The 24,564-nt window shown below is 61.6% G+C and overlaps 1 protein-coding gene and 2 long non-coding RNA genes across 5 annotated transcripts in view; 2 read left to right on the forward strand and 1 right to left on the reverse strand.

The window, feature by feature from the left end:
* The window catches only part of SULT4A1 (sulfotransferase family 4A member 1), a 38,017-nt gene extending 13,468 nt beyond the window's left edge, over window positions 1–24,549 (reverse strand). For all 3 annotated transcript variants that reach the window (XR_007456858.1, XM_049626488.1, XM_049626489.1), the window contains exons 1-5: window positions 24,338–24,549; window positions 7,636–7,766; window positions 6,409–6,489; window positions 5,783–5,909; window positions 1,363–1,457 (exon numbers count right to left, since the gene is read on the reverse strand). Coding sequence is in view for 2 of the 3 variants with exons in the window: in XM_049626488.1 (XP_049482445.1) it covers window positions 1,363–1,457; window positions 5,783–5,909; window positions 6,409–6,489; window positions 7,636–7,766; window positions 24,338–24,506 (603 nt within the window). In the remaining variant the exon portion in view is untranslated. The remainder of the gene's footprint in view (window positions 1–1,362; window positions 1,458–5,782; window positions 5,910–6,408; window positions 6,490–7,635; window positions 7,767–24,337) is intronic.
* LOC125919679 (uncharacterized) lies at window positions 1,464–5,683 on the forward strand. Its single transcript, XR_007456860.1, has 3 exons — window positions 1,464–1,621; window positions 3,869–4,247; window positions 4,935–5,683. It is a non-coding gene; the product is annotated as an uncharacterized LOC125919679 (long non-coding RNA).
* Window positions 18,861–22,686, forward strand: LOC125919678 (uncharacterized). The gene is made up of 2 exons (XR_007456859.1): window positions 18,861–19,319; window positions 19,989–22,686. It is a non-coding gene; the product is annotated as an uncharacterized LOC125919678 (long non-coding RNA).
* Window positions 24,550–24,564: the final 15 nt, after the last annotated feature.

Genomic DNA, 24,564 nt, shown 5'->3' on the forward strand with positions numbered 1-24,564 from the left:
GGTGACTCACGACTTTCACCAGGGGACACAGATGGACCTGGCTGCCACGATCTCGCACAGAGGAGCTGCGGAGCATTTGAGGGGAAACCTGCAGTCTGGTGAGACTCCCCAGGCAGCCCTTCAGGGAGAAAAGTGCAGGGGCGGCCAGTGGAGAGCGAGGGCGGGGAGGGTCCACGTCTGGCGGGCGGTCACCAGGGGAGGGAGCAGGGATGGCAAGAGACGAGAGCCCGGCCCGAGGCCCGGGAAGACAGCAGCCAGGGACGCAGGACCGTGGGGCGTCCTGAGTGCCAGGGGGAGGGGGCGATCGCCTGTCACCTGCTGCCAGGAGGTCGCGCGGGACGACGTGGACAGAGACCGTGGGACTGAGCCGTGTGGCGGCCGCAGGTGACCCTGACAGAGCAGCGTGGGGGTACGGGGGCGAGCCCAGCCAGAGCGGGCTCAGGAGGGGTGACCACTGTGAGGGGACCTGCGGCAAAGCAGAGCAGAGGAGCCAGAGAGGGAAGGGGCTTAGGGCAGGCTCGCCTTTCGTCCGTCCTAAAAAAGGGGAACCGTCCAAACGTCCCTCCAGAGACGACGCGGCCCCAGCAGAGAGGATAACGGCGTTCTAGAATTAAGTGAGCCAACGCACGTGCAAAGAACTTTCGATAAAACTCAGCACGGGGTAAGGCCATTAAAAATGCTAACGGCAGCGATGACGCGACACATGACTACGTGACGCGTGACCCGGCAGGCCCTCCTTCCATCCGGCGAGCCCTCCAGGGCACAGGCACATCTCGCCTTCAACTGTTCCCACACCACGGCGGAGCCCGGAACGTTCAGGCAACAACCGCCTAGTGCCACTTCCTCCTCCACACCCGGTGTCGGGCACTCAGAAGCCCTCGCCCTGGGAGCCGCCGTGTCAGCCATCTGAGCACTGCCCCTCTGAGGCAATCAGGCCACGAGAGACGAGAAATTCGGGCTCTGCCGTCTCAGCCCTTCTCCCCCAGTCACCTGTGGAGCCGGTGCCAGGAGGCAGCAGGGCGAGTCTGGCCGTCACCCTGCTCCCCCGGCCACGGCAGGCAAATCACGCACGGGGCTTTCTGAAGTGCACACCGTCCAACCCGGAAACTGCCCCTGGGGCCCGGGCCTGGGGGACGAGGGCAGGGTCCCACGTGCCAGCGCAGCCCGGAGACCGGCCGCCAGGATTCCGGGCACACCTGGAACACGGGAGTCCCTTCGCCCACAAGCTGGGGGTCTCGGAGAGGCCGGGCCGCACGCTCCGGCCACGGCCGCCACGGCATTCAAGGGGCAGGCGGGCTCCTGCGGCAGGAGCCCAGGGGCGGAAGGCGCCAAGCCCGCGGCAGCTGCCCGCCCAGCACTCACCCGGTGCATGTCTTCATACTTGAGGAAAAGCACGTTCGAGTCCAGGCGGTGCTCCCAGAACTCCTGCACGTGCTCAAACCAGGAGCCGTAACCCACTGCGGAGACAAGGGGACAGGTGAAATCACAGCCCAGGGGGAACCAACGTGCACAAGTGGGGTGGCCTGGCTCCCTGCCTTCCGGAAGGTTCCGCTCTTACTGGCCAACAGCTGTGGTCCAGGAAGGGGAGAACGAGCTCTCAGCTCCGGGGGCAGTCCCCCAGGTGAGCCCCTTCTCGAGTCCCAGACCCCCGGCTTTGTGTGCCAGTCTCTCCTGCCAACGGTCCTCGGCCCCTCCCCTCCCCCACCCCCGGACGCCCTGAAGACCTGACCACCAGGGGCAAAGCCTCTGCTCAGCAGGGGGAAGGACACTACCGGGCTCCCACGAGTTTCTGTTTAACATGAGGTCACCAGGAAGGGAGCCACGCCCGGTGCGACGGAGACACGGGGCCGGTCGGTTCCGCCGGGGGCAGGACAAAGTACAGGCCAGGCCAGAGGGCCACGGGCACAATGCCGGGCAGAACCAGGAAGTCGGCGGGAGGAGGAGGGGCGGTGTGTGCTGACACACGAGGCCCACGCCCCACACCACAGCCCCCGCACTTTCCACACCCCTCAGGGCTTTGGTTTGCCACATGGGCAGGTGGGGGGGGCGGCTGCCAGTCCGTGCGGCCCCACTGCTTCGAAATGTTCTGTATAAACACCACGGATCCTCACCCGCTCCCTCAGCGAGATGAGTCTTCCCGGGGGCCTTCCGTGTTAAATGGAGGAAGGCCTCAGCCAGAGAACTCGGGGCCCTGCCAGGCACCAAGGAGCAGCCCGGCCGGGTGCTAGGCGCCAGCCAGGAGCGCTGGCCACACTGCCCGTAGCCCTGCTCCCCCCCTGGGTGCCCATCCATCCCACAAACACTGGGCCCATGGATCCCGCTTCTTGGGCTCAAATTGCTCCCAGCCTGTCTGGAGTCACCAAGACGACTGGCGGCGAAGATACGAGTGACCGACGCTGGGAGGGAGGCACCGTGACACGAGGGGCCCCGTCCCCCGTGGGGACAGACCCGGAAGGGTGTATCAGGGCTGTGAATGGACTTAAAGGTGTAAGGACAGGAGAGCCATCAAGGTGGCTCAGAGCACAAGGTCAGACGGGACAGAGGGGGCACAGCGGAATGGCAAAGGACACGCCCCAGGTGAGGCGGCCCGGCCTCTCAGATCCCGCACCGGCTGTGTGACCGGGGCAGGCCGCTTAGTCTTTCTGAGCCTGGTCCTCCACAAGCAGGGTGACAACAGGACCTATAGGGCAGCCAGCAGCCAGCACGGCGAGAACACCCACGTAATGCTCGCGGCCCCAGGGCCTGTTGGGGGGAAAGCACCGACTTGTTCCCTCTGGTCGGACACAAACCCAGTCCTGCGCAGACTGGGACTGCCGAGGGACACGGAGGCCAGGGGGTGGCAGGGGACTGCTCCTGTCCCTGTCAGAGTCACACCTCAAGCAGGAACGTAGCCTCCACCCCCCACGGTGCAGAGAACCTCGTGGATTTAAATGCGTGACAGGCTGGGAAAACCCATTGCTGCCATGCCCAGCCAGCCCGGGGCCATGACGTCAGTCTGCCGTCTCGCCAGCAGGTGGCGGCACAGCAGCAGCCTGGCCCCACAGCTTAAGGAGCGTCCTGAGGGAGCTGGAGTCCATCAGGGGTCACTGAGGGGTGGCCCGAAGGACCAGATCCCAAGGGAAAAGCTTGGGCTTTTCCCAGGGGCTCCGGCAGGGGTCGGGGGAAGAGGCAGAGATGACAGAACAAAGCGAACATGGATTCAGCCAAGAGGCCTTGTTAGGGACCCACCGCGGGTTACATCCTAGCCCGCTAGGGCCTCGGTCTCCTCACTGCAGAGGTCTAGCTGCTGGGCCCGGGGTCCCCCCGGCATGCCTCCCACGGCCAGCCCGGCACGTCCCGCCCACCCCATACACAGCAGGCCGGCCTTAAAAGGCAGGCCAGCCTTCCCACTTGAGAGGACGAGGCAGAGTCCAGAGAAGGGAACAAGGACCAACTCACCAACGGGCTAATAATAAGCACGGGGGCCCCGAGAGGAGAACCCGCCTCCCGGGTCACTGCCCGCGCTGGCACACAGTTCAGGTGACCTGAGTCTGGGGACAGAGCAGGAGTCGAACAGTCATGAACAGAGAAGGCAAGAAAACTCCCTGTCATCCCAAGGGGCTGTGTGAGAAAAGTTGCAGAACAGGCAAGCAATGCCCATGGGGGGTGACGTGGGGACTGAACAGGAGGGGTGATGTGGGGACGGTGAGGACAGTGGTCACTGCACATAAGAACAGGCAGCGGGGACAGTGAGAGATGGGGACAGCGGTCATTCGCATGGGGCCGATGATCACAAGGACAGCACATGCCTGTGTCTCTCCCAGCCCCGGTTAGCAGGTGCAGAGAGGGGACAGACCCTGACGGCGGGGACACTGCTTTTCCCACTCAGACTGTGCCACCCTGGGAAGGAAGCTCCACCAGGGCACCTCTCTGCCTCTACCCACCGTGTTCCCTCCGTTCTTGGAAGTCAACGTGCTCATCCAAGCAGATCACCTGGGAGAAGAGCAGCTCACTCTCCCCCCTCTGCGTGAGTGACCCTGCCCGTGGGACGGGCCTCCACGCTCCATCACCTGGCATGCGGCCCCAGGCACCCCCACCCCGAGTGCACAAGCCGCAACACCCATAAGCAGGGCCCTGGGAGCAGGTCCTCTAAGGTCACTCTATTAGCAAACGGTGCCCGGCCACTGCTTCTGCTGCACTGTGTTCTTCGAATTCTTTGGAACCTCACACAGAGAGGACAGCGCGAGCCTCCAAGGGCCCCAGATGAGGTGCGCTGGCTGCCAGCACTGGGAGAACAGAGAGGACATTGGGGGGCTAAGTACATGCGGCGGGAGACTCTGGTGGGATCGCAGCAACTATGTGTGGCCTTGAACTGCAGTGTCGGGCCGTGCCGTGACCTTTAAAACTCGGGAACACCTGTTTCGGGGTAACTTTTAACCACCCTGGCCCAAGCAGGAGCTAATTTAAGACCGACACCAGGTGGCAGTCAGAAGCTGGTGGCCGCCTGTCTACGGGACGCTGTCGCCATGCGGGTGGCTGCTTCTCTAGAGGCAGCGGAACATGCTGGCACTTAAGGACGTGGTTTGGAAACCACATTAAATGGCTTACTCCAAACGCCTGGCAGACTGTAAGGACCTGAGCCAGACGGCAGGCAGGCCGGGGGGGTGGGGGAGGAGGCTGGGCAGAGGGTCTTTCATGGACTCCAGGGACTTTGGGGAAGTGCAGTGGCCACCTCCCCCGCGTCCACCCCCAGCAGAGCTGGAGCAGATTCCGAGCAGCTCCGGGCTCCAGGCTCCGGGCACCGAGGGCCACGTGTGCTCCACTGCACCCGTGAGGGGCCGGCCTTCCAAGAGGCTTGGGAGGGAGCTCCGGTTCAGCTGCCCGGGACTTATTTGGGACACGACATTCCTGATTTCCCCCGTGCACCTCACCCTGGTCTTGTCCCATAATCTCAGTGCAGAACCTCCGACTGGGCCACGCAAGCGGACAGCGAGGCTGAGCGCTGAGACGGGAGACGGGAAATAAAATGCGAAGTGTTATCTTCAGACTCGGGTATGGAATCGTCTGGGCCCGGATCTAACTAAAGTACTGATGTGGCCCATCTCCAGCTTTCCGGGTGCAAACCCGCACTGAACTCCCGCTCTTGGTCCCGGAAGGGTCCCCCGAGAGGCCACGGACGGCAACAGGAGAGCCACCTCGGGCAGGGGCTGCCGACTCCACGGACAAGGCCCCAGTGCAGTGGGTGTGGCCCGGGCTCTCCCGCCCCGGGGAGTGGGGGGGGGGGGAGGGGGGGGACATATGGAAGGGCCCCTGGCAAGCTGGGCCCCCCAGCTTGACTTCTCCCTCCCCAGACGAGCTCCTGTACAGAGCACGGCCTGTCCTTAACCCAAAGCAGGCCCCGGTCACACAGCCTGGAGCTGGGGGCCCAAGCCTGCCTGCCCCATCCTCCAGGGCAGCTGAAGGCCCACGAAGCCACAGTCCCCACTCGGGCCTCTGTCCCCGACAGCAGGACTATCTGGGCTTCCGTTTCTACTGTTCAAAATCCCGGCAGGAAGAGAAACGCTTTTACCTGGGGAACTTCTCAGGACGCCAACGACGTGCTGAGAGAGACGGGGTTCTGAGCTGGAAGCCCCGGCTGCCGCCCTGGTGAGCTTCCCCCACCCCGGCCCCGCTCCTCCGCCCATGGGCAGGGAAAGCAGGCCCAACCCACGCGGTTATCGTGGGGACCGGGGGCATCGTGCACAAGGCACACGCATGCACGGGCAACGAGGGAGCCACTGATGGCACCGGCCGACACACTTACGCTTGTCGTTCATGAACCTCCGGCAGAACTCCTGGAAAGTGCCCCGGTAGCTCATGGTCCGCAGGGAGCGGTGGAACTGGTAGTAGGACACCACCAGGTCCTTGGGGTTCCGAGCCATGTATATGACCTGTGGCGGAAGGGAGGGACGGCTCGGTCGCTGCTCCTCGGAGCCGCCGCACAGACGCCCCACCCCCCACCCCAAGATCAGCCCCGCTCCAGCCGAGGACACCCTCCCCCTGCAACGGCATCTGTGTTACATTTCCGTCCTGCACCATGACTTCAAAGGGACTGGAGGACAGAAACAGGCCGGTCCGGACACTGCTGATGAGAATCAGAAGCGTCACGAACCGAGCACGTCGAGAAAGTGAGGAAAGTCAGAGACCGTGAACGCGACCGTGGGTCCACAGGACCAAGGCTGGACCCAGGCTGGTCAAGCCCACGTTCCGCTGCGAGGAAAAGCCTAAATTAGAACCACGGATAAAACGCTAGGGACAAGAGCTCAAAGCTGGCCTTCACCGTGTCATAGCACGCCTAGGCCTCTGGGAACTCAGGACTGGGACCTGAGCCCTACGGGACAGTCTCTGCTTGTTGGGGGCTCCGCCAGGGAGTGGGGGCAGGAGGGTTACCTTAGAATCACCATTGTGGAGATCGGAGGGCAGGAAACGGTAGGGGAGGTGACTCTTGATGAGGCGAGGCGACGTCAGCTCCTGCAGAGGGTCAGAGGGAATAGCGTTCAGAGGACACACGGCTGCTCGCCCGCCTCAGGACCAGCAGCGCACCTGACAAACTTCTCACCCAACATCTGGCCACCCTCCAGACCGGACGAGACGTGGTCCCTGTCCTCGGGCACCCACAGTGTGAGCCAAGCTATCACGGGCACAGGGGTCTGCTCAGAGGGCCTGCCCGGGCCGTGAAGGGCAGAGAGGAAGCAGGAGGCCGAGGTGCCCAGGGGCGTCTGCTGGACCAATCACATCGGCATCGGGCCTTCCTGCTGCTCCCGGAATGTGCCAGGCCCACGCTCCCTGCTGCCCGTCCCAGCGTGCCTGCGTGGCTCCTCTCTCGGGACCTTACTCAGCCATCCCCCAGAGGCGCCTGCCGTCCTGTGTGCTGTCCCACCTTGTGCCCTATACGGTGCCCTATACGGTATCGCCATTAAACCCCAGGTTGCTCTTCCTCCCCTGCTGGTCTCCCTCGCTAGAATGCAAATTCTCGGAGGGTCATGACAGCCTTGTCCGTCTTGTCCTCAGCTGCACGCCAGGGTCAAAGGCAGGGCCCCGCAGGTGGTGGGCACGGCGCTACAGAAGGGCTCCGTGGAGGAGTCGACACGGGTTGGATCCACGTGGCCAACACTGGGGTGCAGACGCCCCGGGGCAGCTGCGTGAGCACTGGAGGCCGGGGTGCAGGCAGAGACCGGCTCCCGCAGGACTCTGGACTTTACGCGGAGAGCAGTGAGAGGAGGGCGGGGCGCACCCTCGGAGCTGTATTTCAGAATGCTCATCTAGAGGGAGAACGGACGGGCAGTCCATGCAGGAACTGTGGTCTGGGCTGAGAGGTGACGGACAGGAAGGGAGGCTCCATCGGAGCACTAGGATGGACTGGACTTCGGGCTACCTCCTCCACTCCCCCGACAGACGGGGTGAGCCACGCTGGGGAGCCCCCTTTCTACCTCAAAGTCACCCACGACAGCCACCGCTCCAACCGCACCATCACTGCCTACCTCGGGCGCGGGCCTCAGTCTGTCCTGGCTGTCCCCTCTCCCCCCAGCCATGGGCCCCCTGAGCCCCTCAGGAGCCACTGTCACTCAGGGACCCCAGGGAGCCCCAGGGCCTGCGCGCTGCTGGCCCAGAGAGTACCTTGATGATGTCCAGGCCCGGCTGTGGGTACTCCAGGACCGGGAGCTGCTCATCGATGTTCATCAAGCCGATCTCATCAGGGTCGGCCCCCTGGCTCACCAAGTAGACCACCTCCTGCAGCAAGCTGGTGCCTGGAGGGAGAGAAGCCCAGGGAGCGGTGCTCAGAGGAAGCCCGAGGGCCAGCCCCGCTCCCCAGGCCGCACCTGCTGCCCAAGACCGCACCCGTGGCCACCGAGGGCAGAGCCCCGGTGAGCAGGACGCCCAGGAACAGGCAGGACAGGCAAGCAAGAGCGCCAGCACGGACGGGGTGACCCCCGGGAGAGAGGTGGCTCCGGGTGCCTCTTCTGGCCCCCGTGTGCGGACCCCACTCTGCACAGGCTTTCAGCTCCGGGTCCCCGGCGAGCCCAAGGCTATCCCATCACGATCCCACCTGACCTCTCAGAAGAAACAAACACAGCGGGCCGGTGCCTCTCCTCAAGACCTTGATCGTCTTACTCTGGCGGAATCGGCCTGCTGCCCGCTCCCCATCCCCCCCCCCGAAACGCTGACTGCCGAGAGCACTGTCTCACACCCCTGTCTGCACTCCCCAGAGGGCCTCATGCCGTCCCCCCACCGAAGCCAGCCCCACACGCACCCCCACGCCCGTCTGTCAACCCAGGAACACCCGCCGCCCGTCGCCTCCCCGGGACGGGCGGCCCCGCAGCAGACGGCCAGCCCGCCTGTGGCCCCTGCTCGGGCCTCTGCGCCCCTCGGGTTCTGCCACCAAGGTGAGTGAAGAGCTGGCCCTTCGCCCCCGGGGGCACCTCCAGAGCCCCCATCGCTCTCTGCTTCGGCCCCACTCACCTGGGCTGGCTCCCACCCTCCCCCTGCTCAACAAAGGAGAACGAACATTCCAGCCCGGATGTCAGACGGCACCCCCCCCCCCCCCCCCCCGCCCCCCAAGGCCCTCGGGGGGGGGCCTCCCATCTCCTCGGGGTAAAGTCTTCCCCACGGCCTGCAGGCCTGCCCTCGGCACTCTGTGCCCCCTCCCACCCCCTCTCTTGGTCCACTGAGCTCCTACTGGCCTCCTGGCAGGCCGGAGCGTGCCAAGCCCACCCCCCTGTCTGCACCTGCAGGCACCTGCCTGCAGCCCCTTCCTCCCTCCCGCAGGTCCTCCGGGGGTGAGGGCTCCCTGACCGGCCACGTCTAACACTCCCACATGGCCCCTGTCCCCGTGCCGCGCCACGACCCGGGACAGTCTGTGCGTTCCTTTAAGGCCCCCCCCCCCCCCCCCCCCCCCCCCCCCCCGCCTCGCCCCCCCCGGGGGGCCCGGCCCGTCCCTTTTAGCCCCCCCCCCCCCCACCATGAAGACACAGGAGCTTTGCTGCACCAGGAGAGCCGGCACCTGGCCGTGCTGAATTCACATCTTCTGAAGGGACGGACAAACGCTGGCTGCTGAGTGACCAGAAGAGGACAGCTTGGTCAAGGAAGACTTCCCAGAGGAAGCAGCTTCGGAGCAAAGGCACTGAAGAAAATAGCGCGGTGGCTTTTTAAATTCACACAGAAATAACTTTACCTCTTAACCCACAGGATCCTCCCACCAACCCGAAAGGGGGGGGGGGACCATCACCCCCACCTACAGATGAGGAACCTGAGGCCAAACCGTGCCCCGGGTCACACAGCCGGTGTGTGGCACCCACCCCATTCCTCCTGGTGAGGCCCGTTCACCCGACAGCCCAGGGCACCTGCACCGGGGAGTCCACGCCCTTAGAAATCAGTGTGGGCAGAGTTCCCAAAACGGGCCTCTCCCAGTGACATCTTGAGGACCCATTTTTAGTGCCCCCACAGGCCAGGGCCCGGACAGACGTTCTCCGCACGTTAACACTGACGAATCAGTCCCCGAAGCCCCATCCCTGCCTCCGTAAATACCGACTCGGGAAGGCTGGCCACCTCGGAGTCGGAGGAGGCCCTGCACCTGCCTCCCCGCTGGCCTGTCCCCAGGGGCCCCTCCAGCCCCTCCTCGTCCACTTCCCGGTCAGGCAACTGGGCCTGGCCTTTCCTAGGCCTCAGCACCAGCTACGGGGGGCCACGCTGCGCGCCTCCCGGCACATAGGACACGGTCAGCGGGCAGACCCTGGCCTCTCCGGGGCCAGAGCCAGCTGGCAAGAGGGGACGGAATGGTCACAGGAAACCCCAGCTAGAGAGGACGGCAACGACGACACTGGCCAGTCATACGTGGTTCCAGACACCCTCTCATAAGCCCCTTCCCGAAGACCAAACTCAGGCTCTACCGTCCACAAGGGTCCGGCCGGGCACCAGTGGCACGCACGCCTCTCCCTGCTGTCTGTCCTCTCCATGTCCACTGCCACCGCCGGAGGTCCCACCACCCAGCAGGGCCCCGGACGTCAGCAGGAGCCCAGCAGGCCCCTCCACCCACTTTCGTGGCCACCACGGCTGCAGTGACCCTTCCACCTGCCGTGTCCCCGTGGCTCTCGGCTCCTGGGGAGCGGCCCCCCCGGGCCCTTCTCCTCCCTCTACCCCCTGGCACTCCGGGCTGTGGCCGGGCCTTCCAGCCCCCCCCAGAGCTCAGCACCCTCGTGGCCCCAGCTTCACCAGGCTGCCCTTCTGCCTGACCAGCCTAGACTCGGTCTTCGTTTGGGCCACTGGTCCCAGAAGCCTTCTCGGACACCCCTGTCTCATCTGCAGCCCTCCCCCAACCCCACAGCGCCCTGTCCCTCTTGTCCTACTACACCCGGTGCCCTGGTGCGACCGGCGGTCTTGCGAGGACAGAGAAAACGTCTTCGTTATGTATTAGTTTCTACAGCCGCCGTGGCTTCAAACGACAGTTACCGTCCTGCGGCTCCGGAGGTCAGAAGGCCAACGCAGGCCTCGCTGGGCTCAAATCAGGACGTCGGCGCTCCCCCTGTCCAGCTGGAGCCACACTGCTTAACCCCGCCTCCTGCCTCCTCTGCCAGGAACCCCTGTGCACACACGGAGCTCCCTCAGACAATCCAGAACAATCTCCCACCCGAAGGGCAGCTCTGGCAACCTCCGTCCTCCCCCTCCACGTAAGGCGAAATACCCACAGGTTCGCGGATTAGGACGTGGACACCTCGGGGGTCGTTACTCCACCGACCGCACTCCCGTCACACTCCTAACACGGCTCCCGACACAGGCGAGGTGCCGAGTAAGCACACGGGCCTGGATGACGGAACGAAGCCATCTAAAGTCGCCCCCACCCACCTGGGAAACGGGACTGGTCTTCACCCACACATCCTCCAGACCCAGGTGGGCTCTCCCCTGAGACCCTCCCGGCCTGGGCACCCCAGCTCGGGGCGCCTTCCCCCGCTCTGGGACACCCCCTCAGTGGAGGCACATGTCTCCCACAAGGGATTAGCCCACAGTCCTCACTTGGGATCTGGTGGTGGCCACCCGAGGGCTATTCCCCCACATGTCCCTCTATTCATTCAAGAAGCCTGCACGGAGAGCCGGCCCGGGGAGTCCCCGCCCCTCCCCCCCGGAAAAACACGGCAACACCCCTCTCTTCTTCACGGGGTTGTCGGGGTCAGGGCCACAAGGTGACCTCCTCCAGGCCAGAGAACCTCAAGGCAAATGAAGCTCTCTCCGAGCTCCCAGCACCACGACAGGCTCCACTCACCAGGGCCACTCACGCACGAGCACACTGCACGGCCTCCTGCCCACCCAGGCCACCCTCGTCCCAACAAGGGACACAAGCCGTCAGGCCCCTCTTGTCGAAACCACGCCCTGGGCGACGGCTACAGCTGACTCCTGCACCAATAAGGCCACGGAATCCCCCCCTCCACCACCGTGGCCTCCGAGCACGTCCAGCAGACACGAGGGCAAAGCCAGCCCTGTTGAAGCCCAGCCTGTAGCCTGCAGGGAAATGGGGGGGAAGGCACTGCTCCGCTCCAGCAGCCACCGGGCCAAAATGGACGAGTGCAGGCAGGGGTGGGGTGGGGCCTCGGCTCCCCCAACCGTCCTCCTGTGGTCTGAGGCCTGTGAGGGAGGCGAGCACGGGAGGAGCCCCGTAGCAGGGGCAGGCTGACGGCCAGCAGATCCAAGGTGAGGCAGAGGAGAGCCAGGCTTCCAGACCAGACACCCGGGAGGGCCGGCCGGGCGGCGCGGCCTTCCCGGGGGGTGACACGAGCCACACGCTTTCCAACAGCTCCATTTTCGAGTCAACTGGATGCGATCCTTTCCAGAAGCGCTTCTGCTGATCCCAGCCAAACCGCGGCTCGCACGGCGGAGGTGCGCTCTGACGCTGGACCTCTGGGGCCAGACCCCTAGGAAGTGTCTGGCATTGTGGGCGGGACTCCCCAGGAATCGAGGGCCCGCCTGTCACCACGCGGGGGGTGGAGCCCATCAAAATTCCCACCCAAACTCTGGGGACAGAAGGAACCGGCACTCTGGTGAGAACCAATCGGGCCTGGGCCCCAAACCACCGGGGCCTTCTCTTATTGTCACTTTTGTCACTTCCGAAGGTCAGACACACACTGATCTAAAAAGCCACAGGACACCGGAAGACGAGTAACGGAAAACCCAATTCTCCTCCCGGCCCCAGTCCCACCGAGAGCAAACCCTCGGCTGGTTCTTTTACCTCCAAATGTCCAATGTCTTAGACAGTTCTTTCACGATCTGTGTGATTTCCAGGGTCTACTGATTTTCAACTGATGAAGACAGGCCCTGGCCAAGTTCACTCACAAGCTTCCCTCCTGCCAGTGTGGCCGCAGCATGAGTTTTGGTCTTCCCTAGAGTTTAACTGAGTGTTTTGCTCGACATACACCGTGTCATGGTCACACTTACCTTCTTACACAAGACGTCGACTTCCCCAGAGTAAATCACTGCCTTCGCTTGCTTGCTTCGCTTTCCCCGTAGCCATTAGCGACTCTTTCCGGGACTCTGTGGCAAGCCCTCTGGGACGCTCTCAGTCCTGCCAATTCCGCTGCCCCCTCCGCTCTCCGCGAGCGTCCTCCTGGATCTCCTCGGGCCGGTGCACCTCGCCCTTAATCCCTGTGCCCTCACTGCGGTCTTCCCACGCACTGGCTGAGCCCGCCTCCGGCTGCTGCCTGAGTTGGGGACCGAGCAGGACAAGCAATCGTGCCCACCTTGCTCGTGACCGGAAGCTTGCGGGCTGGAGAGCGTTTGCCCCAGACGTGCGACAACACGGTGAGAACGCTGAGTTCCTGGGTCCCACGCCTTTGAACGTGGCCTGTTCTGCCTCTGGAGACTAAGGCCTCCTCTTCCTGCTGGGACTCCACAGGGCCTCCAGCCTGCTTTCACCCACTCGTCGTATCAGACACTCGGGGGCTCTCCAGCTCATGCCCTCTAGCTCTGGACATCCCAGTTTCTGTAGTCTTCTCTCTTACATACTCTGTTCTCTTTCTGGAACTCCAAGATCTTCCTTTTTTTTTTTTTTTTTTTTTGTTTTTTTTTTTTTAGAGACAGAGCGTGAGAGAGAGGCAGAGAGAGAGAGGGAGAGAGAGAGAATCCCAAGCAGGCTCCGCGCTGTCAGTGGGGAGCCCAACATGGGGTTTGAACGCACAAATCATGAGACCATGACCTGAGCCAAAATCAAGAGTCGGATGCTTAACCAACTGAGCCACTCAGGCACCCCTGAGAACTTCCAATTTTCTTATTTTTTTGCTCCTATTTGCCATCATTTTGCAAAAATTTTTCTTCTACTTCCCGGGCTACTTCCTCCGCTTGACCATCCAAAGCTCACAACTGAGTTTTCAAAATCTCAGCTTCCCAAGAGCCCCTTAGTGATCTGTCCTTGCTCCCTCCTGGTGCCGTCGCTTTCTTCCGGGAAGGCTCATCTGTCTCCGCTCTCCAGGGTGGCTCTGGAGGGTCACGATGCGGGTGGGGCTCTGCTGTTTTAGGTTTTCTACTGCTCTATGCATCGCCCTGGATTCCTCCAAGCTCCTTTTTCTGCTGTTGGTTTTTACAGGTCTCTGTCCTTCGTTCTGGAGACTCGAAGACCCTGTGAGCTCGAGTCCAACGGCAGGTAAGAATGATCCAGACACGGCCACGCGGGGGGCAGGGCCTGCTGATGGGGATTCCTGTGTCTGCGGCGGCAGCCCCAACCAGGGACTCTCCCCGCTGAGCACATGCAGATTCTCACGGTCGTCTGTGGGGTCAATGTCTCCAGAGGAGATGCCTCTACTCTCTGTCCCGGGGGACCATCTGCATGCCGGGAGCCAAGCAGGGGTGGGGGCGGGGAACCTCCATTTCAAGGGCGTGGCTTTCACGGGACCCTCGTTTCCCATAGGGCACCGCAGCCCAGCCTACGCTGTGCTCGGTGCGCCCACATCCACAGCCTCCCCGATCAAGTTCCCCCAAGAAACACGTCTCTGCAACGGCCTCCCGCCGTCTATCCCCCCATCGTGGCTGCCACCCTCTGCGGGGTGCACCCCACGGCCGGAGCCCTGCGGCTGGAACCGGTTTGTGCACCCGCGGCCCTCCCGCTGCCGGCACTCGGGCTCTCCCGCCAGCAAAGCCAGCGGACGACACTCAACCACTGCACCCCATCACCGGGAATCCGCGGGCACCTGCGACCCCAGGTCTGCTCCTTGGTCTGCGGTCTACCCCGTGTCTACCCCGGGATCGTCACGCAGCGAGGTCGTGAGAGGAAGCAGAGGAGAGCACGTGCGTTCAACCCACCCCCCTCTGTCCAACGCGTCCTGGGTGTCCCGGAGCCGGGAGCATCGACACGTTACAGTGGGACCCGTCCAGAAACAGCAAGAGCCCAGCGTCCGAAGCCGCGCCTCGCGGAGCTGGCCCAGGCGACCCAGGACCTGGGGCTCCCGCGGGCCCCTCGCCAGCCATCGGACCCGCTCTCCCGACAGAGGCTGACGTGGCCTCCAGGTCCTCGCTGGGAAAGCACCTGTCCCCATCCGGGAGGTTTCACATACGCCCCGTCGGCTCTCGGGAGATGACAGGCGCAGGCCAGTCCCACGCCTGCAACCGGGAGGGGAACCGAGGCGAGAAGCCCGTAGCGGCTCACGCGGGCGCCCAGCAGTCACCTCCGTGACAGCGACGGCCGTGCTCAGCGTCCCAGGCGCTGTCGCAGCAACTCAGCCCCGTCCTCGGTGGATTCGCACAAGCCCCCAGGTGGCTTCTGTCATCACACCTCACACACACAAAGAGCCACAGCTCAGAAGTGAACTGGCCAAGGCCACAGACGCGACACCGTGAGCCCAGAACCCAAAACTGTGACTCTGGAGCCGAGAGCTTCTTCACGTGCACCACACGCACACACATACACACCACACCACACCCAGGAACACGCACGGTGCACACACCCCACGTCCCAACATTCATACGCATCACACACACACACAAATGACACACACACACCACACACACCCCCACTCTTACCGAGCAAGCGGGCAGCAAGACCAAGGCCTCGAGCCACACGTTCTCACTTGCAGGCTACGGCTCGAACCCTCAACCCCAGCACAGCAAGGACGGAACGAGGCTGAGGCAGAGGGAGGGAGGGGCCGGGAGGCCTCCCCAGCACTGCGGGAGCTCAGTTTCTAGGCCTACTGAGCCCACCAGGCAGAGCATGTGGCTCTTCCCCGAGAGAGAGGCCCCGTCGCCAGGAGGGCCCAGGAAAGTCAGGAGAGGCTCCACTTAAAAAAGCAGCATTTGGGGCGCCTGGGGGGCTCAGTCGGTTAAGCGTCCGACTTCGGCTCAGGTCATGATCTCACAGTCCATGGGTTCGAGCCCCGCATCGGGCTCTGGGCTGACGGCTCGGAGCCTGGAGCCTGCTTCCGGTTCTGTGTCTCCCTCTCTCTCTGCCCCTCCCCTGCTCATGCTCTCTCTCAAAAATAATAAACATTAAAACAAATTTTTTTTAAAAGCAGCATTTGACACAGGAGCCTCAGGACAGGACAAGCCAGTGAGCTGCAGGGTGGCCGTGGCATACAGCAGAGGGAACCGCGCTCCCCACCGGGCCCCCAGGTCCCAACCGCAATCCTCGCCACGTGGGTTCACAGCCCCTCCTGGAAGAAGGGGACGCTGGGCTGGGCACAGCCAGGAGACCGGCCACGGCCCAGGCGGGAAGGCAAAGCCGCACGACCCCGCGTGCTTCCACTTGCCCTTCTGTGCTCTGCTCCATCACCGAGAGGGACAGTCCCTGGACGAGGGAAGAGACCCCCACAGCAGAGCTGCCCAGCCAAGCCCAGCCTCAGCCTCCTGTTGACCCGCAGACACATGGTGGGTTGGGCCAAGATCCGTGACAACAGACACCGAGTCGTTTCAAGGCACGAGTCCAGACGGGCTCTTATGCAGCAACCGGCACAGAACGTTCCAGGTGGAGCTGACACGAAAGAGGGGACAAAGAAAACAGCGGCTAATAAAGTGCGAGGCCCGAGCACGGCGCCACAGGCACATCAGCACGGTCAGTCCCCTCCCAAAAGCCCCTGCGAAACAGAGCGCGTCACCTCCACCCAAAACAGCAGGACACTTAGAAAGGGTGAGGGCCTCGCCCCCAAGACTCGGGCCCAGGTGTTGGTAACCCGCCCCTCCCCCAGCAGACCCTCTCAGTGTCCGGGCCACCCGCCTCAACCGCCCTGAACGTCACCTGCAGCCCGAGTGGACCGCCTGCTTCTCGCTCGGCCACTGGAGGAGCAGGCCAGGAAGCCCCAGGAGCCAAGGCCCTGGGCGCCCTCACCCCCTGAGGGACAGGAGCTGGCAGGTGAGCGCCGGCCTCCTGTCCCTCGAGGGAGCCCCCTGAGCCCTACCCACACCGTCTCTGGAGCTCCCGGCAGGCAGAGCCCCAGCACCCGCAAGAGTACCAGGCCTGAGAGTACCTCCTCCCCTCACCTCCTGTGACCACCTCGCCCCACCCCTCCACTCCAGCCCTTGCTTTGGGCTCTCCAGGGCCCAGATACGCCCGCTCACGTGCTGGCCTCACCCCCTCCCACGGGAGAGGCAAACCAGCCAAAGGCAAGGCCACACGGGCACTGGCTTCTAGAGGCCGTGTCTGAAATCCCGGCTCGGCCGCTTCCTAACACTCGATGCTGAGCCAGAATGAGCCCCTCTCGGTCTGTCTCCCCACCTGGAAGGTGAAGATCACCATGCGGGTTAAATGCTATCGCCTGGCTACCAAAGGCGTCAGCGGTGGTGACCGTGGGGCTGACCATGGTGGTGGAGGAGGTTAACCTACCCAACACGCGCCCCCAGGGGCTGACCCGGCCAGAGCCACGCCCACTGCTGCCAGCACCCGGGCCAGCTTCTCCTCGGGCCTCGGTTCCTCACCTGCAAGAGGGCCCCCTGCCCAGCAAAGCAGTGAGGACGGCAACGCCACAGACGTGGGGCGTGCTCGCACCTCCTGGTCTGCTCGGGGCTTAAGAAAGACAGACACGGCCACCACCCAGTCTGCTGCCCGGCCGCTCCGGGGCAGGGGCCCAGGGCAACCTGGCTCATTCCAGGCTGAGCTGAGCCTCACGAGAGCTACCGGTGAGCCACAGCACACACACAAAGCCCAAGCTGGGGTCTCTGGCTTTCTAGCGGAAATGACTTCAGCTTCCGGAAAACTCCAGTCCTTAGGGAAATTTCCACCTCCCAACGGCCTGGGCCCTCTGCTTGCCTTAACGCGCTGCGGAAGCCCATGCTGGGTCCCCTCACTCCCTGCCGACGGCAGAGGACCGTGCTGTACGGCACACTGTCTGACATTCCAGAAGCTGTAGGCAGGCCCAATGCCTCACCCGACTTTCAAGGTACCGGGAAGCAGGGCCACCTCCCCCAGGGTGCAGGGAGCCGGAAAAAGGGTGGCTCCCACACTGACAAGGAAAGGCTGTGTGAACAAGACCCCCAGCTGAGTCCAAGGCCGTCGGAGCTGAAACCCCAGAAAGACAGGCCCTCCGGAGAGTCAGAAGAGAAGCAAGGCGCCACGCAAGTGGGACAGAAGAATTCAGGTAAAACTTTCACAAATTGTGGTGCATCGTGGGCTTGGGGAGCCAGGATGAGACACAGGAGAGGGCTGGCACCAAACGGACTCACCTCTGCAGACCTACGCAGGTGCACATAAGGGAGACGGGATGGCAGCCTAGAGACACTTCCCCAGTTGCTGGGGCTGCAGACAAAGGGAAAACCCTGCCAGGATCCTTTTCCCTCCAGGGAAAAAACGCTTTCAGACACGGGGGGCAGAAGAGCAAACCCTGCTGTCCCAAGGGCCCTGGTGAAGAACCAGTATGGCTTTAGAAGGGGTGAAAGCTGGCCTTGGGGAGGGGCAGATACCATTCCTGGGCTCTATCAGAGACCCCTAAATGCTGGAAGAGAGATGTAAGATTTTCCTGTACAAGATCCACCATCAAGGCAGAGTTGGCCGCCACTGGGGTGGGGGGTGGGGGGGTGCAGGATCACTGGGAGAGCCCCACCAAAACCCAGGAGCTCAGAGATGCCTGAGGGAGAAACCTTAAGGTGCAGCTGGGCCAGACAACAGAGGGCCTCCCCGTGGAAACCTTTCCTCTCTAAGCCAGTAAATCAGAGCCGCAAGTAACCAGTCTACCCCCGGAGGAGGGACAAGGATGTGCAGAGAGACCCTTCCAAGGCTCCGACCCAAAGGTGAAAGTGGGCCAGGAACGGTGAGGAAAGGTCCTTTGGAAACTCAGCCCCCATGCTAAGCACAAGGCAATGCTACAGGAATTAAAACCAGCGGCCATTCAAGTGACCAGAGCAACAACAGAGCCCAAACACGGCCCAACTCACACCAGACCAACTCCCCTCCAACACTAATGGCCTGGCAGAAAAAGGCAGGCCTGTTTCCAAGCATAAACACAAACGACCTTCATCTCCAAAGTCAGTACGCTATGTCCAGCATTCAACTGAAAAAGTACTACTCGTTAAAAAAGGCAAGGAAAAAGAATTATCTCATGTCAAGAGACCAAATAATCAGCAGAATCAGACTCAGAGATTCTAAAGTAAATCTGATTAATATGTTAAAGGACTTCAGGGAAAACGTGGACAGCATGCTTGAACAGACAGGATATTTTGGCAGTGAGATGGAAACCAGAAGTGGAAACGCTAGAGGAAAAACAAAAACACAGAAACAGAAATGGACGATGCTTCCGAATGGCTCACAGACCTGACTTTGTGGATCTGACACAGCAGAAGAAAAAATCAGTTAACCTGAAGGAAATTTCAGAAAGAAATTTCAGAAGGAAACAGAAATTTCCCAAGCTGAAACACGCAGAGAGTTAATAAACACGACATCCAAGAGTAGTAAGACAATTATCAATCTGGCACATGTGTAACTGGAATCTCAGAAACAGAGAGACAGAGAATGGGACAGAAGAGATCTCTGACGAGACAACAGCAGAGAATTCCTCCAAAATACCGAAGGGCAACGAACCACAGATCGGAGAAGCTCAGGGAACCCCAAGCAGGATCAGTATCCACTTCCACCAGGCCAAAAACCACATGCCCGGACGCATCATATTCCAAGTGCTGAAAATCAACGATAAAGAGAAAATCTCGAAGGCACTCAGGGAAAAAAAAGACCCATTCCACAAAGGAACAGAGAATTGTAACTGACCACTCGTCAGAAACCATGGAAACCATGGGACAATGGGGTGACACATCTGGTGTGCCCAACGATACAAGGAGGGGGACCCAGGAACGATGTTTACTCCCACACTTAGCAGATGAGTGGCATCTTGAAGATGAGAAGTCCTCATCAGGTAATCACAGGGAAGGGAACGGGGGAGGAGGGAGGGGAAGAGTACGCCAGAGAGAGGGGGCGAAGCCAAGAGGGAAAGAGCCGACGGGTCCCGACAGTTCCATGCGGCTGGCAAGTAAGGACACAGAACAGGTGAAATCCAGATCACAGGAGGACAGACTACGGAGTTCAATGTTGCCGGAGGGCAAAGAAGGGCCAGTGAAGGGGTCTAATGAGGGAGAGACCCAGGTCAGAGTTGTTTCTAAGAGGCCACTTTAGCTGCAGAGTGAAAGGTAAACTAGGCGGGGAGGGAAGGGAAAAGACTCCAGGTGCGAGAGGAAGAACTCCCGAGAATGCGGCCGGGGCAGAGAGGGGTGGACGGATGTGAGCGCTCACTGGCTGCAGTCCTCTGTGACAGCTCCGTTATACTCTCAGCAGTAGAGCGCTGAAATCCCCAGGTCCCAGGAGCCCGTTCCCCACCAGCGGGGCAGCCAGGGGACAAACGAGCGGACACCAGTAACGAAGTGCGTGTGGGAGGAGAGGCAGGAGAAGTCGTCCCTGTCGAGGACAAATGAGACATGAGGCATCAGGGTGAGACCCTGGAGCTCAGAGAGGGCCCGGAGTCTCTTCCTGTTCCACTGGGGTCAGAAAGACGCCCCTCCCAGAGGCCCCGCCTCCTTTCTCTCTCCAGAACCCCGAGAGCGGTTCTCCAGGCTTTCTCTTCCAAGCCCAAGCGGCGATGAGGGGAGAGGCTCCCTTCGCCAAGCCAGGAACCTGGACGTGCCGCCCTCTTCCCTGATGCCAAGCCCTCCCGACCGTGTGCAGGTAGCCGGAGTGAGAGCGAAGGGAAGGAGCAGGGAGAGGAGCAGAAAAGAGAAGGGGGGAGAGGAAGGAGAAACAGCACAGCCGCCTCGGAACGAAACCTCCTGTTACGCTCTTCAAGCCTCTGCCCTCGCCCCCGGAAGGCGGGTAACTAGCCGCCGTGTGGTGTCACTGAAAGGGACACGGGTGCACGCTGGCCTCGGAACAAACGTGAGCTCCAGGTGGGGGGGCGGTTCCCTCGGCATCTCGTAGCCCGCTTCCTGGTGCACGCACAAGGCGCTCAACGGCCCCCTCCCCAGGCTGTGGGAAAAGCAAACGAGATGCCGCGTGTGAACACCCGGGACGCACGTGGCGCGGAACAGGTGCTGGCCAAATGCGAGTTCCCACCCCCGTGACCTCTCCCCAACTCTTCCGGGACTTGGGTCAGCTCCGTTGTCCAAACGCTCAGATGCCGGTTCCACCCTCTCCCCTCCTTTCCCCTCTCCGGACCTGTATCCATCTACAAAAAGGAAACAATCCCAAGAACACAAGACTGTTCGCAGGCTCAAAAGAGGCAGACAGGGGGACCGTAGCTGTAGTCGGTAATCCCACCCGGCTTCACATCCAGGTCCCACATACGGCCACCCCCTCCATGCAGTCCTCCAGTGATCCCCCTTCCTGGGCCCCTGACCTGACCTTGAGAACAACCACCCTGTCCGGTCAGTCAGCTTTCAGCATCAGGAGCCTGGCTTCCCAATGTCACCGCCAGCTCCTTGAGAAGAGCGTCCCCACATTCACAACACTCCCCAATCGGCCTCTCCTAGGCCTGGTGGCGTGCGTACACAAAGAAAAGTCATCCGCCTGGCCTGGGACCTAGGATCTCCCCACGGCCTCCCCAGCTGTCTTAAGATTTAAGACTCAACTGAATCCATCAGGCCCAATCCCCTCACTTTTCATGGGCTTCAGCCGAGGAGCCTCTCCCAGAGCTGATGCTTCGTGACTTCAGGGACCGGCTCGCACGGTCACAAGACGCTTCCGCAGACAATCGAATTTAACACTTGGCATCGAAGAGGCGGTAAAAATGAAGGACTATAAACGAGGACGGAGATAAAGAGAACAGTCCTCTGCAGAAGGCACAGTGGGCTCCCCGTACCTGGATCACGGATGAACTGGGGCCATCCCAGAGAGGTTCCGGCCACGATGGCAGTTTCGGACCCCCGTGCAGACCAGTATGACAGCCACAAGCTACCTGTGGCTACTGAGCACCCGAGACATGACGAGTGCTTCTGAGGAACCGAGTTTCTACTTTTATGCCCTTTCGATTCATCGAATCCAAAAAGCCGCACGTGGCTACAGGCTACTGAACCGGGCAGCACAGTCCTACCCTGCCACCTGAGCTAAAACGTCAGAAACACAGAAACACTCCCAGAGCATGGTGGAGCGCAGAGGGAAAAGCCAGGATTAATTACCACCAGAAACCCCCGGCCCCGTGAACCCCTGTTCTGCATCAGTGTGGGGGAGGGGAGGGGACAAGGACTCTACAAGCCCTTCCAGCTCTGACCAATTGCAAGTTCACCACGATCTCCCAGACGTGGGCTCTGGAAACCCAAGTGGCCCTGTGGTTTCTCTCAGGGGCCTCCGCTAGTTCTGGCTTCTTGCCCAAGCCTGGCACCGGCCACCCTGTAGCTACCTGTCCCCCAGCAGACAGTGTGCTCACGGAGGGCAGGCAGCAGATGGGATTGCTCTCGGCAGCCCCAGCACCTGATCCCAGCACCTAGAAAAGCGCCAGGGCACATCAGGTGCCGGGGAGTGAAGGCCCGCATCAGCAGCACGACCCTTCCTCGCGCTTACCGTGCATCTGGCTCGGGGAGGGGTGCTCACGCATCATCCCCCTCTTCCTCACAGCCGCCCATCAAGATGGTAAGGTGGTCTCCCCCACCCCTGCGGAAACCACAGCTCCGAGGGGTGAGCACCTGACATGTGGGACTGGGTAAGTGGCCGCTCACCTATTCCTAAAGCATTCCAGGTGCATCCTAAGCCACAACCGGCCTGTGCTCAAGATAATGGCCTCCAAGACCCCAGGGCCAGGGCCACCCCGCAATTGCCCAGTTTAAGCTGCAGATTCCATGGCAGAGGAAACCAAGGCTCCGACGTGCCCAAGGGTAGTGGCTTCCTGGAACCAGATCTCCCTGTTACCAGAGGCCACTGGCAATGACTTCCAGAGCCCTTTCCTCTGGTTGACAGGGAATCTCCATGGCACCCTTTGGGGCCCAGTTTTTCCACCCCCTTGATCATTTCATGTAACAAACTTCACGAACGGTGGGGTGGGGGGAGCGAAAGCCTTCAGAGGCACGGGTGAGAGCCTGGAGAGGCCATAAGGACTGCTGGAATTTTTTCTTTTTTTTTTTAAGTTTTAAAGAGGTGGCTCTCTGGGGTTCTGCGTGAAGGGGCCTCACACAAGGCATAAGGGTCTCAAGGCCACCACTGGGTTTTCTGTCACCAAGGGAAAGAGCTCTATGTTTATTCTCCTTATTAAAAGTCCACGATGTGCTTCCATCTGTCTTTGAACGATGCAAGTTCAAACAAGATTTGAGTCTGGATTATCTAGAAAACTACCTTAAACTAACACTTCATTTCCCATCAAGGTGCCTGGAAAGGTCCCCGCAGAAACCCACCAGACCCCCGATGCAGGGTCCCTCTAAAGCATCCCCCACAAGCTCCAAGGGCACAGCTTTCCAAGTGGGCCTCCTGGTCTGTGCCTCCTCCCACACCAGCTTCTTAACTTCATAAAATGGAGGAAAGAACACAAAAGCACAACCTCTCATCTGCAATTCAAAAATTGTAACGCACTCCCCAAACCAAGTTTTTCACAATTCATTTTGAGGCAAACCCTGTCCGAAACCGACATGAGATGATTTTTTAGTCTCTATTGTTCCCACTTTTAACGTGGGGGTCCAAAGTACAGCCCCACATCTGGCCGGGGGACTTCCAGCCATATGATATCGATGGCGCTAAAATCTGAAAAATGCTGAGCCCCCATACCCACGGGGCCGTGGGGCTGCAGCAGAAGGAAAGCCCTTGGCCATGGCAAGCACAGTGTGTGTGTCTGCTTCCTTTCCCCCTTCCCAAGGACAGCCTGGCAGCACCTCCAGACTTCTTCAAGCTCCCCCAACCAACAAGACTCCCCACCCCCTCCACGGACAGCCCCTTCCCCAACCTTCCTCAGAGGATCAGGCCTACCTCTCAGGTGGCTGGGACCCTGCACAGCGACGAGAGCCAGGCATACAGGTCTTTCAGCAAGCTGTACCGCTGCTGATCCGACATGACCTCCAGGCTGGCCACCTTCTACACCAGGCTACAGACACACTGCACAGTCTGGATCCAGGGGTCTCCCTCCGTCTCCAATACAGTGGCAATAAGGGAAACCCTTGGTATGTTCAAAGAACGGGAAAGCTGCCTCTTTTCCCTACAGACCTCAGGAGAGACACTACGTGATAATCTCTTAACATCAAGTCGTGGGCAGACGAGCCTGGCTTTAAATCCCAGCTGGGCCACTTACCAGCTGTGTGACCTTGGGCAAGCCACTGCCCCTCTCTGAGCTTCACTGCCTAGACGGTAAAGTGAAGATGACCGTCTCTACCTTCCGTGAATACGAGATTAGTTAATGCTAGGAAATATGATGCCCTGGGTCCTGACTGATGATTCCTGGGTGATGGAGGCAGCCCTAAAACAAGGGAAAGCCGGGCATGCACTCCGAGCATGGCTGGTCCCATCCCCCACCCAGTGCCCACGCAGGAAATGAGGGACGCCCTTACATCCGTTTCATCCCCCCTCCCCAAATAACCACCAGGACTTTGCACTCATCAAAGGCTGAACAGGGCCCAAGAACAGAGAGGTTAAGTGACTGTCCAAGGTCACACAGCCGGCTGGGTAGGGCTGGGTAACGGGCGGGGGAAGCTTGGAGGGGTGGCGGCCCTGGGCCTGTCCTCCTTTCAGCTCCGACCGAACGGGCTCTATCCCCAGCGGACGCTGTCCAGCCGTGGACACCCGGGCCCACCTCCGAAGGTCTCCGGCCTCGGTTTCCCCAAACGCCGGCCGACCCCCCCCACCCACCCCGCCCTGCAGTGCTCCGGCCCCCGCCCTCCCCGCCCCCAACGGGAAGCCCCCTCTTCCCCCACCCCCTCCCACGGCGCGGGTTGCGCCGCAGAGCCGGGCGGGCGGGGTCTGCGCGGGGCTCACCGGACTTGGGGTAGGTGACGATCCACACGTCGCTGGGCCGCACCGGGAAGTTGGCGATCTCCTCCATCTTCCCGCGGCAGAAGGGCGGCAGCCGCACGCCGTGGAACTCGAAGTACTTGCTCTCGAACTCGCCCGGGGTGCTGGGGGTCTCGGCCTCGCTCTCCGCCATGCCGCCGCCGCCGCCCGGCCCCGCAGCCGCGCCGCCCGCTCCCGGCCCGCCCCGCGCC

The sequence above is a fragment of the Panthera uncia genome, chromosome B4 (genome assembly GCF_023721935.1).
Source record: "Panthera uncia isolate 11264 chromosome B4, Puncia_PCG_1.0, whole genome shotgun sequence".
In the NCBI taxonomy this organism is placed as follows: domain Eukaryota; kingdom Metazoa; phylum Chordata; class Mammalia; order Carnivora; family Felidae; genus Panthera; species Panthera uncia.